The sequence below is a fragment of the Coloeus monedula genome, assembly GCF_965178545.1.
Source record: "Coloeus monedula genome assembly, chromosome: 8".
NCBI classification, from domain to species: domain Eukaryota; kingdom Metazoa; phylum Chordata; class Aves; order Passeriformes; family Corvidae; genus Coloeus; species Coloeus monedula.
This window is the reverse complement of record NC_138788.1, coordinates 17,535,005-17,550,228: the sequence shown is the minus strand read 5'-3', so window position 1 is coordinate 17,550,228 and position 15,224 is coordinate 17,535,005. Positions and strand designations below refer to the sequence as shown.

The 15,224-nt window shown below is 37.6% G+C and overlaps 1 protein-coding gene across 2 annotated transcripts in view; it reads left to right on the top strand.

Moving 5' to 3' along the window:
- ADK (adenosine kinase) overlaps nucleotides 1-15,224 on the top strand; it is a 272,472-nt gene that overhangs the window by 31,652 nt on the left and 225,596 nt on the right. For both annotated transcript variants that reach the window (XM_082286036.1, XM_082286037.1), the window contains exon 3: nucleotides 2,734-2,787. In XM_082286036.1, coding sequence (XP_082142162.1) covers nucleotides 2,734-2,787 — 54 coding nt within the window. The remainder of the gene's footprint in view (nucleotides 1-2,733; nucleotides 2,788-15,224) is intronic.

Genomic DNA, 15,224 nt, shown 5'->3' with positions numbered 1-15,224 from the left:
AGTTTAATACCAGGCAATTAAATCTATAATACATTCACAATTTGTTGTTCTGGTTGCTTAGAGGGTTTAGATGTCCTTATTTTAAATTTTTTGACTGCTTATCTTTAGCTTCAATTTTGCACTTAGTATTGTTAGCTCCTTAAAGTTTTTTAAGAGAAATTCTAACAAGTCTAACCTTCATCAGTTAGGAAGACCCAACTGGTGCTTATTAATCTTGCCTATGAGGCACATGTTGGGAAAATACTGTGTAAACTGCTCACTGTTACAGTTGCACATTTAAATTTATTAAATAGTTCAGCAGCTGTGTATGAAATACAATATACATCTTAATGCATAAAGTACTGATAAAAGTTTGAGCTCTATAAGCATGTTGCTTTGTGAGAAGTTTTCTTTGACAACTTGCTATCAAAGCAATGTCTTTAGGGATCAAGGAAGAATATTTTTTAAAAAATGGTTTTCATAGTACAAGAAGGTGGTGGTGGTGGTGGTGGTGAAAAAGATTGTGTAGCTAAGGTTCACTGAAGGATCCATTCTGCAAACCTTAGGGGTAGCAACTGTGTCCCTCCCAGCCCCTCCGTGGTATGTCAGTAACATAGCCCAAAATCACACATCTCTTGAGTAACATTCCCCTTATGTTACATGGTTTCTGTAGTAGCTGACTTCCTAGGCTGAATAAGTAGTGACAGGTTTTACTTGTTTGGGTTTTTCCCCTCTAAATAACTGTGGAGGTGAAAGTGTGGTTAAAAAAAAAGTGTAGTAACAAGGATTCTGGAAGCTTTGAAAAGCTCAAAGATAGATTTTATTTCTATATTCTCAGCAGAGAAAATTGTATTCAGGAGAAGCTGAAATAGTCTGACTATTGGTAGAGGAAAAGCATGCAGCTTAATTTTTAGTGAAGAATGTCTGTGGCTTTCTGTGGGTATATTTGTTAATGGACTAAATGATCTCCATTTGCAAAATGGATTGCATATTAGTGTATCTGTCTATGCCAGATAAATCCTTTGGACAAAGGCCTGATTTCACCTTATGTCAGATTGCAAGTTTCATAAGAAGAGATAGTGTCATTTCACTTCTGAAAGATGTTCCTTTTAGAATTTCCTGGTAACTCCTTGTGTTTTCTCTGAATATATTGAGTATTTGCTATCAGTGAAATGCTTAGTAAGACAAGACACGTGAAGATATCAGGGAGGTGTAGCAGCATTATGAAGAGACTGGTATTGGGCTAGACCCTTTTTCATTAAAAAGAGCCTGATACTGTTGATTTCTGAAAACATTGAGTTGAAAGTAACTGTAAGATCATAACAGTTAAAATTTGTCGTAAAGACTGACAGGATGGTAAAGTACAAAGAAGACTGGGCAATTAAAACAAGTGACCTGAATCTGTACAGTACAGTCTGCTTACCCTGAGTCAAATGTGAGCCCCGCACCTGGAAGGAGATCATGGATGAACTCCACTGTATCCTGATTAGGAGTGTCTGCACCAGGGCTTTGGCCGCAAAGTGGATAAATGGATTCAAGTCAGCATGATACTGTAGCAAATAACCTGGGGTAGTCTCTGCATTTGTAAACAAGAAAAATCAGCCACTCAGTGTCTTGTACATCTGAATGTAGCGAGCACTAGTGAGCTTGAGAATGTGTCCGGCATCGGTGCTTGCATTTTATTCAGAGTGTATCATCAGAAAATGCTGTAAGGAATAGAAAAAGGGTATTTTACCTGTTTATTATAAACAAAAATCATTTTGCAAGGTAGCTTGAGTGTAGTTGTTGGTGACCAGAATCTTTCCTCAGGAGGAATATTTTGTGGTTTTGAAGTTGTCTGGAGCAAGGAACAAAACCACAGGGCAAAGGGACAGTGGGAACCTTCTGCAGTGGGAGCAGATAGCTGTTAGCAGAGTTGTTCAATGGACACTTGACTTTTAGCTGCTTACATTATGAATGACTGTCTTATCAACCAAGCAACCCACCAAATCCAAGAGAAAAAACCCAAACCCCAGAGAATACTATAGCAATAATGGAATATTTTGAGATGTCAGAAGATTTTGCTCTGAGGCAGAACAAAAGTGAGGTCACTCTGTAACGGTTTTCCAAAGTGAGTGACAGTGCAGGCTGCAGCATGGCTAGCAGTAGGCTGTCCTGGCAGAGACTGCACTCTTTTTTCCCTCTGATCAGGCAGTGTTGGCCACCTATTCTGTTAAATTAACTATTAGGTTAAGCTAGCGAAGAAAGTTGCTTTCTCTCAAGCACTTACTTTTATCAGAAGTTGCTTGTATGGACTGCAGAAGTTTTCCTAAATAGCCTGTTGTTAAAGTTTATTTTCTTCTTCAGAATTATTTTGGTGTTTATTTTAATAGTTTTATTTGGTACAGGGAGAAACACTAGGGCCACATTTAGTGTTTCTGTTGTCTGTAATCCTCACTTTCATGTTTTGTCAGATTCAAATGGTAAGATCGATGTATAGTTCATGGTATGAAGTGCAGTGATTTCTGGTAGATAGTCAGCCAAAGTATCCAGTAGAGTTTGAAGCCATGATATAAAGCAAAATTTTGTGTGATGTTAAATTTACTTTGAGAAACGTGTAATAATCTTTTAGAAAGCTTTGTGGGTGTCTTTGCAATACCTGAGGTATCTGAATCAACAAATGCATAGTTTATTAATTTGAAGCTGTAAAACTACATTTTATGGCTATATTCTCGTGTGAGTAACTGCTTTGTGTTTTTTCTTTTTCTTTCCAAGGTATGGGCTGAAGCCAAATGACCAGATTTTGGCAGAGGAGAAGCACAAAGAACTGTAAGCTTTTTTTATGGTGATATACATGCATGTTACCTATATACTTTTAAATGTATATACATATCTTACGGTTAAATACCTGAAGCAAAAATGTTAGCTTTTGCTCTTTAGTATTGTCTGCTGTAAATTGCAAAGTTTGTTTGAAAATTAATTGTTGAAAAAAGAGATTTTTAAATCTTTTCATTAATTTCGTTTAAAAATTCTTTTATTAACTGCTCTTAGTACTAATGCAATTTAAATACCCCATTTAAATGTTCATCCTAAATGCCCATGTTAATTTCTAAATTAGATACAGATTTGTGGGATTACTTTCACATTTCTTACTTTCAGGGTAGAGATAGTGGGGATTTTGGTCCCATTTGTGTTCATCTGCATGCTTAGATAGAAGACAAACACAGTTTTTTTTCTTACTATTTTAAACTTCAGGCTCTTGCACATAATTGTCTGTTTCCATTATTACATTAGCATTACTTTGCATTATTTAATGATATATCCAAAAGACTTATACAGTTTATCCTCATGTAAGATAATGTACCTGTTTCAGATGAATTAATATCTGCAGCTGTCAAGTTTTCCCATGTTAAAAGTTCGGATGTTTCTCATTAAGGTCACAGATTTCAAGCAGTAAAAATGTATTCTGGTAACAAGGATTTAATTCCTCTGGAAAAGATTTTTTTCTAAAAGCCTTAGTGATAGAATCACTAACCGAATGTCCCATATTCTTTCAGAGAATGGAAAAAGACATTTAACCTAAGTTAGTACATCATGGTAATGTACCTGTGACATTAAAACTGCTTGAGCTCCAGGCAAAAGACACGCAACAGCAGTTGCCTTTGAAGAGTAGATAAGATTGGTTTTATGCAGACCACACTCTCTAATGATAGAGCACTTATGGACAGCGTAACTATGATTAACCCATTTTGGATGCTATAAGCTAGAAGTGTTTAAAGTATTAGCATGCTGAGAGGTGAAACACAAGTTAAATCACATACAGGTCTGTATTTTGGACAGTACAAGTTGTACTGAGTACACAAGCTTTATTTGCTCAATAGATACTTATTAAACCATTTGATGTGAGATATTTCATTTGAAGTAGTTAAATCCTCTTTCAGCTTTTTATTTTAGGTATATTGTATATTAGTTAATTGCGTGTTTGTTATTGATATGTTTACAGCATAGTCACTTCCTAAATGGAGGGTTGAACTAATTTTATTAAACTAGTTCTTTATTAAATTTTGCTCAGTACAGAAAATTCAATAAAACTCAAGATTTACATGAATTAGCTGTAACAGAAACCCTTCTTTGGTGTTTTGTGGTACACACTGCATTAGCTCCTGAGATGATTTATATGTTGTTGGGTGTAATGATAGAGGTTGAACATGCTTTTGCCATTGATCTTGTCATCTTGAATGTCACTGGATACTTGACCAGGGAAAAACTCCCGTAGGTCAGTGTCACGTTGTTTTCAGGAGAGACCTTTGGAACTTTTCTAATGCTATGTACTCTTCTTCTTGGACCATGTGAACACAACAGATTGCACATTGTTGAACTTTGGAGCACTTTCAGTCCTTCAAGCTAAATTTTCTAATTTAACTTACAGATGAGTTGTTAGATACTTAATTAAACTTCTGTGATGTTTAACTCGACTTCCATATTTAAAAGAAATTCCGGTTCTAGGAAATGAGCAAGACAACTTACCACTAGGGTAATTGTTGCTGGTTTGGTTATAAACTTATTCTTAGGTACAGTGCCCTTATAATTAAGGTATTGTCTTGATATTGTCCTAATGTTTTTGAGTCAAATACAAAGTTAGTCTGCACATATTACTATTCAGTGCCAAAATCCTCCTACTTAAAGTAATTAATCTTTCAGTCTTTAAAATGTCAGCAGCTTTTATATTGTCTTCCCTAGTAGTAAAGAAGACTTTTTTGGGCATTCTTCATCTAGTAATATCAAGGTGATTTATCTGACTGTCAGCTGTCCTTCAGTTTCTCAGAGATCACTTCTGTAGTTGTTGTTAATAAAAATATAAATTTTGTTCACTAATGAATGCCTTATCTCCAGAGGTAACTGAGACTGTTACCCTGACTTGGCTTGATGTTTAGTCCTTGAGTCTTAGTTATCTAGAGAGATAAGTACAGCTCTAAGACTGGCATTGGTTTACAGGCATGGCATCGTGCTTAACTTCTATTTTAAGAGCTAAAGTATGAAAGATCACAATTTTTTTTTTCCTGCTTTCAATTCACTTTGACTGTAGCAGCCTTCTAAATTTGTCTTTTCATTTTTTGTACACTTCTTTTATCAGTAATTTATAAGCACTAAAGCTGTTAAGTTTGTGCATATATGCACTCTTTTCAGAACTCAGCTGGAAATATCTACCCCCTTCCCGGCCCCAACTGGCTTCTGAATGTACCTCATGAAGGGTGGAGGGTACTGTCCCACAGCTCAACCTGTTTCCATGTAGAATTAGCAGATTAGTTAGAAGATCACCAACTGAAGTGGTGATCAAACCAAGCCATGCCCCTGTCGTAGGGAGTCAGATGAGCAATGAACATCAATGAACATACTTGTTTTCAGTGGCGAGTCTGCTATTCTGCAGCGGGAATAACAAAGGTGGGGGAACAGGAGTGTCTTCAGTTTGCGTGGGTGTTTTGCAAGGGAACCGTGCATTTGTGGGTCAAGGGATGTCCTGCAGCTGTTTCCCCACCTTCCCTAACCCAACCAATCCCCTTCAACTCCTTCAAGTCCTTCAGGACTGCTAGGGAAACTCGGACATAGTAAGGTTGGTGAGGCCTTAATGTTGCATATATTTCTTCTCCTTCTGAGAACAATAAAAAAAAAATATAAACTCTGAGAAAAATGGGAATCTTTTTCCTGACCCTTTGTATGGTCCTTTTACAAGAGTTGTTTCTGTTTTTAATTCTCAGAATTGGACTGAATGGCTTTAACTGAAGGTCATATTAGCCGAGTATAGATTTGTGTATGCTGTTGCCTAGGCTGATTTTTTTTTTTTTTTTTTTTTTTTTTTTTTTTTTTTTTTTTTTTTTTTTGCTATGGTTGCACATCAAAATTTTTTTAGGAGAATACGTATAAGGTAGCTGCAGCAAGTGGTGGGGTGTGATTTAAGTTGTCTTGATATTGAAGTAGGAATGCTTTAATACAGAGTCCATCTTCACTGTGTAGATTAAGTGTTGACAGAGGAGTTGGGAGTTTCTTACTAATATTTTACTAAAATTTTAAAACTAAAATATTTAGTTTTACTAAACTAGGGGCTCTTAGCAAAATTCTGGTAGCTTGACTAGCTTGTATGAATAGGGGACTAAAATATAGTCATTGTGAGTTTTAAAAATATTATTTGGAGTTCAGTAGTACCACTGAGTCTGTAAGCAATGCTTCAGAACACTTGTTTTAGTGCAGCTTTGACTGACTGCTTGCTCATTGTACAGTTTTATAAACTGTTTTTTCAGCAGTTCTGGCCGTGATGGGACACTTCTGAAAATTAGTTGAAGGAGAGAGTAAGAAATGTGGCATCTGCACTGTATTTCTGATTTCATAAGCTTTCTTTTTACAGAGATCAGGGCCATGAAGTGAGGAAGAGGAAGAAGGTAGATATGAGCTTGCTTTCTCTTCAGTCAGTTTTTGATGCGCTGGTCAGAAGGGAGAGTAGATGTGTTGCTCTGCTGCAAGTTAGCTGTGAGGGATTCATTTAGGTATTTCGTTCTTACCTGCATACTTGCTATTTTTCACAAGGGAGAGTGGGACTCTTAAATTTGAGGACAGCTGTTTTGGTGATTGGTGGAGTTTAGATTTACCTGTAACATCTGGCAGGAGGTGGTGCGTGTGTATTTTCTGGTTTTGCTTAGGCAATATAAATAGATACTTTAAGTGGAAGGGTCAATCTTGGAGTCATAGTAGGGATGTTTTGGGATTACACAGGGCCTGTGATGCTTTGAAAAGAAAAGAATCTACAGTAGGGATTTAGAAGTAGTCTATGTATGTTAGAGAGCTAGAGGATGTCAAAGGGACTGAAGCACGTCACAGGAAAGTTGTAGAGGCTTTTCCTTGTATTTGGGGGTGAGGGGGTTACCCCATGTTAGTCACTGTGTATCACAGTACTTCAGTACAAAAACTGAGGGACTCGACCTCAAGCACAATTACTGTGCAACCGTGTGTCATTGATAGTTCAGCTTGCAGGGAGACAGACATGAATTCTGGGGTCACCAAAGGGATGCTGCTGCCCACCCTAATGCTTTTGGAAACAGCCGAGGGTTCTGTGCCACTAGAGGGGGCAGTTTATCTTCGGTAACGCTCGCAGAAATCTTCTTCCCTATGTGTTGGGTTTAGGATTTGTCCTGTTGGTGTTAAGTCTCTCTAAAATACCTTTGGTTTTTTATCCATCTTCTTCCCCCCTAAACCTAAAAAAGAGGGTAGAAAATTGTTTGTGGAAGCGGGGGGAAGAGAGAGTAAAATATCAGAAATACCAAGCTTTAAATCTTTTGTTGGCCTTCTCAACATATGCTGACAGTATAGGTGATTTGTATGGATGAGGTGATACATGAACCTGTCACAGCTGTTGAGTTACTTGATATAATATACCTCACTTTTAATTACATTTGAGTGGATTAATATATTATGAAATATGATTTGGCAATGAATTAATGTGGAAAACTGTTATGGCAGTTATAACAAGGTGCCCAGATTCATGAAGAAACTTGCCAGCTGTCATCTTTACACAACTTTATTTTAGATTTCCTTCTCTTTTTTTTTTTAGATCAGGTATCATATTGACCTGTTTCTTGGTGTAGAGTCTTGTCTGAAAACTTCAGTAAAAGTCTCTACTGTGGAACTGATATTCCTTTTTACAAAATCAAATATTTTTAGAATTGCTGCAAAGGAAAACTCTTAAACTTCAATTTTAATGACTAGATAGTAACTTAGAATGACCAGTCTCTTAAATTGCCACCTTCTCCCAAAGCAAGTAAAATTCTATTGTATATTGACACTGCTTGTTCCATGGCATGTAATTAAGCACTTCTTTAATTAAACTTGCATTAAATGCTTGGGAATTCTGTAGAGTAAGAATCTGGGTGATTTGCTGGGGCTATCTGAAAAACTTGTAAACGTAGTGAATGGGCTTGATGGTTGGGAAGAACTCTGTGCTGATCTGGAATGTTTTCTTAATCCAGTTCCTTGAGGTGTTGGCTCCCTCTGTAGAAACTACTTTAAATTGCAGTTTGATTTCTCTAGAATTGTTTTATCACCTCTGTGTGATATATGTATATATATATATGTACACATAAAAGCTTGAGTCAGATGGACAGAAAGAATGATTTATGGTTAGCTACAGAATTCCTATTAAAGATTCCTCCCTCTGTATTTTTTCATTCATTTTTCTGCATGTCCACCCTTCAAGCAATTATTTTGAATTACAGCACCAATCCAAATTAACAGTATAGAAATCAACTAACGGAATTCTTGGTAACAGGCAATCCTCCATAAAATTTCTAGAAGTTAAGGTTCTAAGTTATAGCAGAAATACTTCTACCTTCTTTCATGGAGCAGTCTTTACATCTGCTTAAATTTAAAATCAAAAATTTCAAGTGTTACTTGTAGTGTATAATTTTATTTTGCATCCTGCTGCTGGAGATGTTAAATAAGTAAACTGCACAATACTTGTACAGGGTGGTTAGCAGGTTGCATCAGTATTTTAAAACTGTGCTTATGTATCAGTACAGTGTTTCAATTGAGTCTCCTGTCTCTGTTCATGTTCCTTTGTGTGTATAGTATATTAAAGCCCAACTTTGTTATGTAGCTTTAAAGGCTCTATTAGAATAGTGTCTATTGTTAAACAGCTCCTGGAAATCAGTATCAATTCATTCTGGTATGGCACAGTGCTTATTTGATGTAAAAGAGAAGAAAACTTCTGGTAACAGAAGATTGGCAGTTAAGAACAAGGCTCATGTTCCTCTGGGGAGCTTGGGTTTGTAGCCTGAGATGCGTATCTGAGGCTGTTGTGTGATACAACACTTCCAAGGTAGTGGGAAGGAGTGCTGGAGGGGAAAGGGAAGAATGGATATTAAAGCCAATGGAGAATCCAAAATATTTTATGTGGCATATGAAGTCTAAAAACAGCTGCTAAAGGATCAAAACTGTATTTGCTTAAAAGTTTTTAGTGTCAGATTCATTGTTCTTCTGTAGTCTTGCTCTTAAGTTCATATATAAATTTTTCCTCTCTGACTTTCAACAGAAGTTTTCTTGTGTCATCTGCTTTGATTACCACAGCCATATTGTAAATGGTACAGAAGTGAGCTCAAAAGATCCTTTAAGGGAAAGATGTTTTGTAATATTCCAAATGGTAATTCCAGCTCAAATTTCATCGCTTACAGGAGCTCTCGTAGTACAGGTTATTAGGTTAAATTGATCTCTCGTAATGATTTCTTGCACTTTGACAATTTCTGCAGGAATAGTCGGACTGGCATGGATCACCTCTTTGGCTCTTCTGTGTAGAGAGCTAATCAGGGGGATTACTCTGTTTTTCTTCCTGATAGTATTCCTGACAGCGATTACTGTTACTCAGTGTGTATTTCATATGCTTTAAAGCAAGGAAATAACATTTTTCCTTTTGCTGCCTGTTCTGAGCTCACCCTCCTGCACAGAGTGAGCAGAGAACCCACAGCCCTGAACTGAACTCTTGGACTCGGAAGGTTCAAGTGATCTGAACTCCTGTACAGCACTTCAGCTTGCCACTCCCCCAGCGTTCATAGCAAAGGCTTCACGGACAGCACAGGAGGGCTGCGCCCTCCTGTCCTCCTGGGGTCTGTTTCTAGCAAATGCAGTTTGGGCATTCAGTAAGAAATTATTGTCCAGAAGAAGGGGATTTCCCTCACCACTTCTGTTGGCACTTTTCTTATATTTTCAACACATTAAAAAATGGTGCTAATGTTTCAACTTCACTGACTCCTGGTGTTGACGAAGTGTGGTGTTAATGCAGTCGTGACAGGACTGTGTGCAACCTCCGATATATTTGAAGACTGAGTTTTGAATATGCAGAATGATTTTTTTTTTCCATACTGCTGCATATTTCTGTAACTATAGTGGTTTCTTTCCAATTGAGAATGGGGTGCATACTGAGAATAAGATGCAGTCTTGTGCTGCAGAGCATGCAAAATCTCCTGGGATTGCTGCTTTTTAGCTAAGGAAGCTAAGGTTTCTGCGTCTTTATTGCACAGAAGTACGCAGTTTAGAATTGGACAAAGTCTGTCTTGTGAGTATTAATTTTTGTGTTATGCTGTGTAGCACTAAGCTTGCAATTTTTCTAAAATTTAGAAATCAGTAATTGGACATTTTAATAGCCTAGAAGATACACTGTCTTAGTATCTCTTAGAAAGAGAATGTATTAAAGATTGCTGTGGGATGGTTTTGAGCTGTCAGAGTAATTATTTAACTTCAAGCTGCAAGTTACACTGCAAGAGCTGCATGTTCCAAAATAAAGAGTGAGAATTTAACATGGGATTTTAATTCCATTCTCTTACTGTGTTTCTTAATGAAAAAAAAATTACTGTAACAGAGGATACACTATAACTGAATTTTAAAATGCAGACACATTTAATTTGATTCTTGAATAGCTTCAGGCTTTTGTGAACTCTTATGATTCTAAGAATAGAATGTATTTCTTGTTGGCACTTGTGTTTGCCTGCTCTGTTTGAATTAGTAAAGTATGTGTATTCATTGTGTATTGTTTTTTCATAATTCCATGAGAGACATAGTCAGGATATAATGCCAGCATTTTTCCTAAATACTCAGGTAATGAGCTTTGTTGTAGCTTAGTCCTGTTGTTCTGACATTTGTGTGCAATGAATAACATGGTATATATTTTTCCTGTGCTAGGACTTCAGTTCTCTCATTTAAAGTGTTTTTTTAGTGAAACTCTAGGATTGACATGTCAGAGAATTTCCACTGATGCCTGCTTGTTACCCTATTATAAAAATGGCAGAATCACATCAGATATTCAATTTCCAAAGCAGTGAATACAGTATCACTCTCTTCACTTAATTTGGCTCTAAAAGTATCCTCGTTTAGAAATGTAAGCACCACAAATAAAACATAAAATAAGCTGTACCGTTTGTTAGCGACTGAAAGAATAGATAAGTCTCTATTGCCAGTTCAGTCTTTTCTGAGTTAAGCCTAGCCCCAAGAGTACCAATTAGTGCTCAGAACAGTGAATTCTGCTGTTTTAAAGGTGGTCATCTATCAGAGCAGATTAAATGGCTTGTGTGAAAATAATTTAGTAGTTGCCCATTAATTGCCTTTCCTTTCATAGAACTGTAGAAAGAGACCTCAAGAGATCATTTAGTTTCAATCCCCCAATCCAGCCAGAGATGCATCTCTGTCATTCCTGGCAGATATTTATCTAGCCTCCTCTAAGGGTCTTTGGAAATAGTAAGATGTCATGTGGAGGCAGTGCAATCTTACTGTATAATTTGTAATGGTGTGCTGCTTCATTCCCACTGAAAAGTTTGCTTGCAGATGGAACAGAGAACTATTGCCTTTAACAGTGAAGAGGGAGTTGGTTGGATTACAGAATGCGTAGGAATTGTGATGGGGAGAAAAGGCAGTGGTTCTAAGTGGGGAAGCCAGGACACTGCAGGACAAAGCTGTGTGCAAAGAGAACATGTACATGTATTTTTGCTAGGGTAAGGTTCTGTGCATCTATGCACCCATGCACCCCTACAGGCAAAAGCATAGAGCAGACAGAGTAGCCTGTAGTGTGAGGAAAATACTGAGACTTAAACCATTTTAGTAGTGTGATGGAAGAGATCACCTAAAGTTGACCATCTGATTTAATCAGGAGATCTGGAAGCCCCTGCTTAGCAGTCTATGTGTCCAGTATGGATGTGCAGTTTTGCATTTGCAGGGAGAGAAGTATGTTTTGCTTTCCTGCTGCTCATGAATAACATTGAAGACTTGCCAGGAAATATCTTCTGATCTACATACTTATATAGCTCTGTAATCATTGTATCATGTAATCGTTTCTCAGACATCTGAATTGATTAGTTCTTGAAGTTTTGTACCAGATAAGATTGTAATTTTATGGATTTGTGGCCAAAGCAAACAGGGAATGTAGCCGGCTCTAAACTGCATGGGAAACCTGCTGCACATTCAGAAGCTGTGTGCCTGAATGATGGAGCCATCTGCTTATTCCAAAAGGGGTCTCCTGCCCTGGTGCTGCTGTGACTGTATGATCAGATGACCTTGTTTACAAGAAGTGGAAACAGCAACTGACACACGCTGCAGCTTCTGTCCCCAAACCAGTGATCACAGATGGAGTGCAGCTGCTGCAAGGGATTCAGTGGTACCTTCTGGTCACATGAGTCAGCTGGTGCAGTTGCAGCTGCAGATGCCAGTGCCTCTGCTGAGCAGCTGAAACACACAGACCTTACACAGGCGAGTACAGGGGTGTGTGGGAGGTGATGGACATAAGCTCCCTGTGCCAGTTAAGCATCCGAACCACCCTGCGCCCAGTATGTCAGTCCTGGCCTGTCTCTTTAACTGATGTCACTGGTTCTGGTTTTGAGGGGATTAACAAGAGAGCTAAAGACAGTGGATAATGGTATTAATTAATTTCAATTACTTATTTCTAATATATGTGTAAAAAGACCTGAATACATACATGTTCTCCTACCTTGCTTGTCCTAGATTTAGGTCAGTGGGATGTGTGCAGGTCCAAAATTGGACTATCAAATATAGGAAAGCAGAATCACAGTCTTCCACTATATGGGGAAAAAAATATTTTGGGAAATTCAGTATTAGTGCAAAAATATGTTGGGTGCTTTAAGTTGAAATTGAATATTGAATTGAAGAGGCTATGCAACTCCAGTAGTTAACACAGTGCTTTTAAGCTGTAGTAACAAGTTATCTTAAAAATTTGGTGAAAACTTCTAAACTAACTTAAAGAACTTTTCTAAAGTAGGCGATCTCTTGAGCTAATATTTCTAGCACGCAGCAACAGAGATAGATCAGTCTGTATGCATCAATGAATAAGCCTGCCATTCCCATCTGTTGACACAGTCCTGCACAGATTTCTTGAATTCTAAGAAAATAATTTTGGGTTAGAATTCCAGCAGCAGCTATGAGAATGTTTAGAAACAAACAGCAGCTTTGTTAAAACTTTGCAGTGTCTGAATATACCACTTCACAATGGAGGGGAAATCATGCCATTGTAGTTGTCCAAATACATGTGTTACTGGTTGATATATTTTGTGGGAATCCTTCCTAAGCTGGAAGGATGTGCCTGTGTCAAGGGTTGGACACTGTTAAACTTTGTGACTGTTTATTTTCTGTCTACTCTGAGAAAACACCCTGCAAATGTCTTTCAGAAACCAGTACTTTCTTCCTCTGTTTCTGTTGTTCTGGCTATTGCAGTTGGCAATTATTGTACAACAGCCTTTTTGCCCTTTTATGTCTTATGGGATTTCTTTGGCTCTGCCACAGGTGCTTGCTATGAGTGAAGGTCACCACTCTGGTACCTGAAAATACTAATTACTTGTTTTTCTGAGGAAATAGGACATCAAATGAGCAAATAGGAATTAAGCAAAAAACTTAAATTAATATGAATTAAAAAACTAGAGGGAGGAACAAGCAGGTGTAAAATATACAGGGTACAGTTGTTAGAATGTATTTTTTGGTGGGAAGGGCCAGGGTTGTCTTTCTGTTTGGGTCTTTAATTTTAAAGTATATACTGAGAAGACACTGAATAATTTTCTGCCTAAAAATCAATAAGAAGCAGCCTAGTTCAGGTGAAAGTATTTTCAACTTTGCATTAATATGTTAGAAGGTTTCAGTATCAGAATAAACTTGAATTACAGATGTTGCAATATTTACAAGTTGCACAGTCTTATTTTTGTTACTTTGTTCAGTATTGTTCCCCCCCAGTTATTGGTATGTGCGGTTGCTTTTCTCAAACTCCTTGCTAGTACCGCATTTCCTACCAAGATTCCTATACTTTCGGGGTGCTGGCTGCTCAAAAAACTATGATTAGAAGCGGAAGCACCCTACTTACCTGTTTTACAGTTGCTTCAGTGGGTTCACCCTAAGTGTTATGAGTGATGAATATCTTAAAGGGAAGAGATTGCCACTGGATGGTGCTATTGTTATGTTATTTAACTTACCTTCTGTGATATTGTGGATGGCATGAAACCTCCACCCCTGTCCTCCAGAAAGGTTTTGTAAAGATCTGCTGTGAGAAAGTCCTATGTATACAGGTCACAGTACCAGTAGTAAAATAGTCATCCACCTGTACCTTCACGAAGGCTGGGCAAAGGTAATTCTATCTGGTGTGATCTGTATTTGAGCTTTACAGATGAATGTTTAGTACAAGTTTGGATGACAGCCTGCCTTTCCTAATACAGTTGTTTGTAGGGAATGTGATGTTCTTGAGGAATGGGGTACATTTGAGCCAATCAGCTGTATGAAATCTGCATATTCATAATACATCTAATTATCCAGAAAGAGATGCTGAGTTACTGAAATTGTCACTTTGAACGGTTTCCTAACGAGGGGACTGTCTTTTAAAACGGCAGGGGTTACATAGTTAGCTACCTATTACATTACAAAAAAAAAAGTTTTGACTGTTTTATGCAAATATACTGCATTACCTTGTATAAATGAGAAGGTAAATCAGCTTTTGAAAGCCCTTCATGTTTTTTTGCGGGAGGAGAAAATGAATTCTTCTTACAAATTTGCATTTCAAGAAGTAAATAACTACTTGAAAAGGTGTGCCTTTTTTTAAAGATTGCAGTATGATAAGCTAGAGATTTGAGTGTTAAAATGGCTTTAGAAATTTTTGAAATTCATCTTTGAACGTCCTATGAACAATTGAAAACATACTTCAGTTTTCTCTTAAGCTGGCTTAAAAATTATTTTTTGTGCTTGCTCTCTCTTTCCCTTCCATTTTCATTCACATATTTTGATCTGTCTGGAGCAATTGGAGTAAATTTTTTTAAGAGGCCTGGGAGAGGAGAGGAAGAGGAGGAAAGTCCCTGGAAGCTAAGAAAACTATTGCTGTTGTCAGTCCTGACTTCAGAAGAAATTATGAGATTTGCAAAGACACCATCTTGTCTATTTATTGCCTGTCTGTTTTACCAATTGCGGTATTCTGTGTCTGTCTTCTAATAACTCTTAAGCTCAGTGGGCAATATCGGAACCATATTTGACAGGGAAGAGAAAATGTGTAGGATAAGAAGTTACCAAAGGTCTCAAGCAAGTTAGTGGCTTGATAAAGAGAGTTGCATGTAGGGAAAGGGGGGTGAAACACAGACCTTTTTTCCCCAGCAGGATCATGCCTGCTGGACTGGAAGAGCCTATGGGCACTACCCAGTCAACCATAATGCAGGGAACCAGAAATCAGTGGGTCCTTCCTTTTCACTGACCAAGCATCT